General features: G+C 61.7%; 1 protein-coding gene across 1 annotated transcript; it reads left to right on the top strand.

Annotated features, from left to right (window-relative positions):
* The first annotated feature begins 6 nt into the window (after positions 1 to 6).
* Positions 7 to 705, top strand: AURKAIP1 (aurora kinase A interacting protein 1). The gene is made up of 2 exons (XM_023526804.1): positions 7 to 454; positions 539 to 705. Exons 1-2 carry the CDS (start codon positions 143 to 145, stop codon positions 638 to 640), a joined length of 414 nt encoding a protein of 137 aa, XP_023382572.1. The 5' UTR covers positions 7 to 142; the 3' UTR covers positions 641 to 705.
* Positions 706 to 1,051: the final 346 nt, after the last annotated feature.

Below are 1,051 nucleotides of genomic sequence, written 5' to 3'. Positions count from 1 at the left end.
TCCTGCAGGCTTCAGTCGGCCCTGGCCTGTCTCAGGACTACTGGGCAGCCATGCTTGCAGGCCCCGCTATAGCACGCAGACAACAGGCCCAGATGAGGTTGCCATCCTCCCTGGCAAGGGGCTTCACCTGGAGCTTGAGGAGATGCTGGTCCCCAGGAAGATGTCCATCAGCCCCCTGGAGAGCTGGCTGACTGCCCGCTGCCTCCTGCCCAGACTGGATGCTGGGGTCCCAGGGACCGTGGCTCCAGCCCAGTTCTACGAGTGTCCGCCTAGCCAGGCGGGGAAGGAGACTGAGCAGCGGGGCGAGGGGGTGCAGGATGCACCCCGGATGCAGTGCAAAAATGTACTGAAGATCCGCCGGCGGAAGATGAACCATCACAAGTACCGCAAGCTGGTCAAGAGGACCCGGTTCCTCCGGCGGAAGGTCCGGGAAGGGCGCCTGAAAAGGAAGCAGGTGTGTGTGGGCCCTGGGGCCAGGGTGGCTGAGAATGCATGGCCGTGCCACAAACCAGTCTGTGGCCCCCCTCTGTCCTCCTAGATCAAGTTCGAGAGAGACCTGAGGCGCATCTGGTTGAAGGCGGGCCTGAAGGAGGCCCCTACGGGCTGGCAGACCCCCAAGATCTACCTGAAGGCCAAATGAGCAGAGTGCCCCCGCCCTGTGCTGCTGAGCCACTGTAATAAATGGCCCTGCCAGCCTGGACCCTCTGCTTGGTGTGAGCCACCTTAGTATCGAGGCCACTGCCAGCCTCTGGTGAGAGAGAAGACACAGAGGCCCCAGAGTGGCAGATTGGCAGTCCCTTCCCCAGCTGGCTCCCTGTTAGTGAATGTATGCTGTGGGTATAGCCGTGAGCAGAGGCCCAGCCCTGCCCTCAGGGCACTTACATTCGGGGGGCGGGTAGAGAGAGCAGCCTCATAACGAATATGCAGATGGCAGAAGTGCCATGGGACAACATAAGAGGGTCAGGGAGTTTCCAGGCTGAGGTGGGGGGTATGAGTAGGTCACAAGGTCTGAGTGGGGGGTCAGTGAGGGCCTCACTGGGGACACAGGGCA

This window comes from Pteropus vampyrus, unplaced genomic scaffold, assembly GCF_000151845.1.
Source record: "Pteropus vampyrus isolate Shadow unplaced genomic scaffold, Pvam_2.0 Scaffold8031, whole genome shotgun sequence".
Taxonomy (NCBI): Eukaryota; Metazoa; Chordata; class Mammalia; order Chiroptera; family Pteropodidae; genus Pteropus; species Pteropus vampyrus.
Note: the sequence above shows the minus strand (reverse complement) of the source record. Positions and strands in the feature narration are given on the sequence as shown.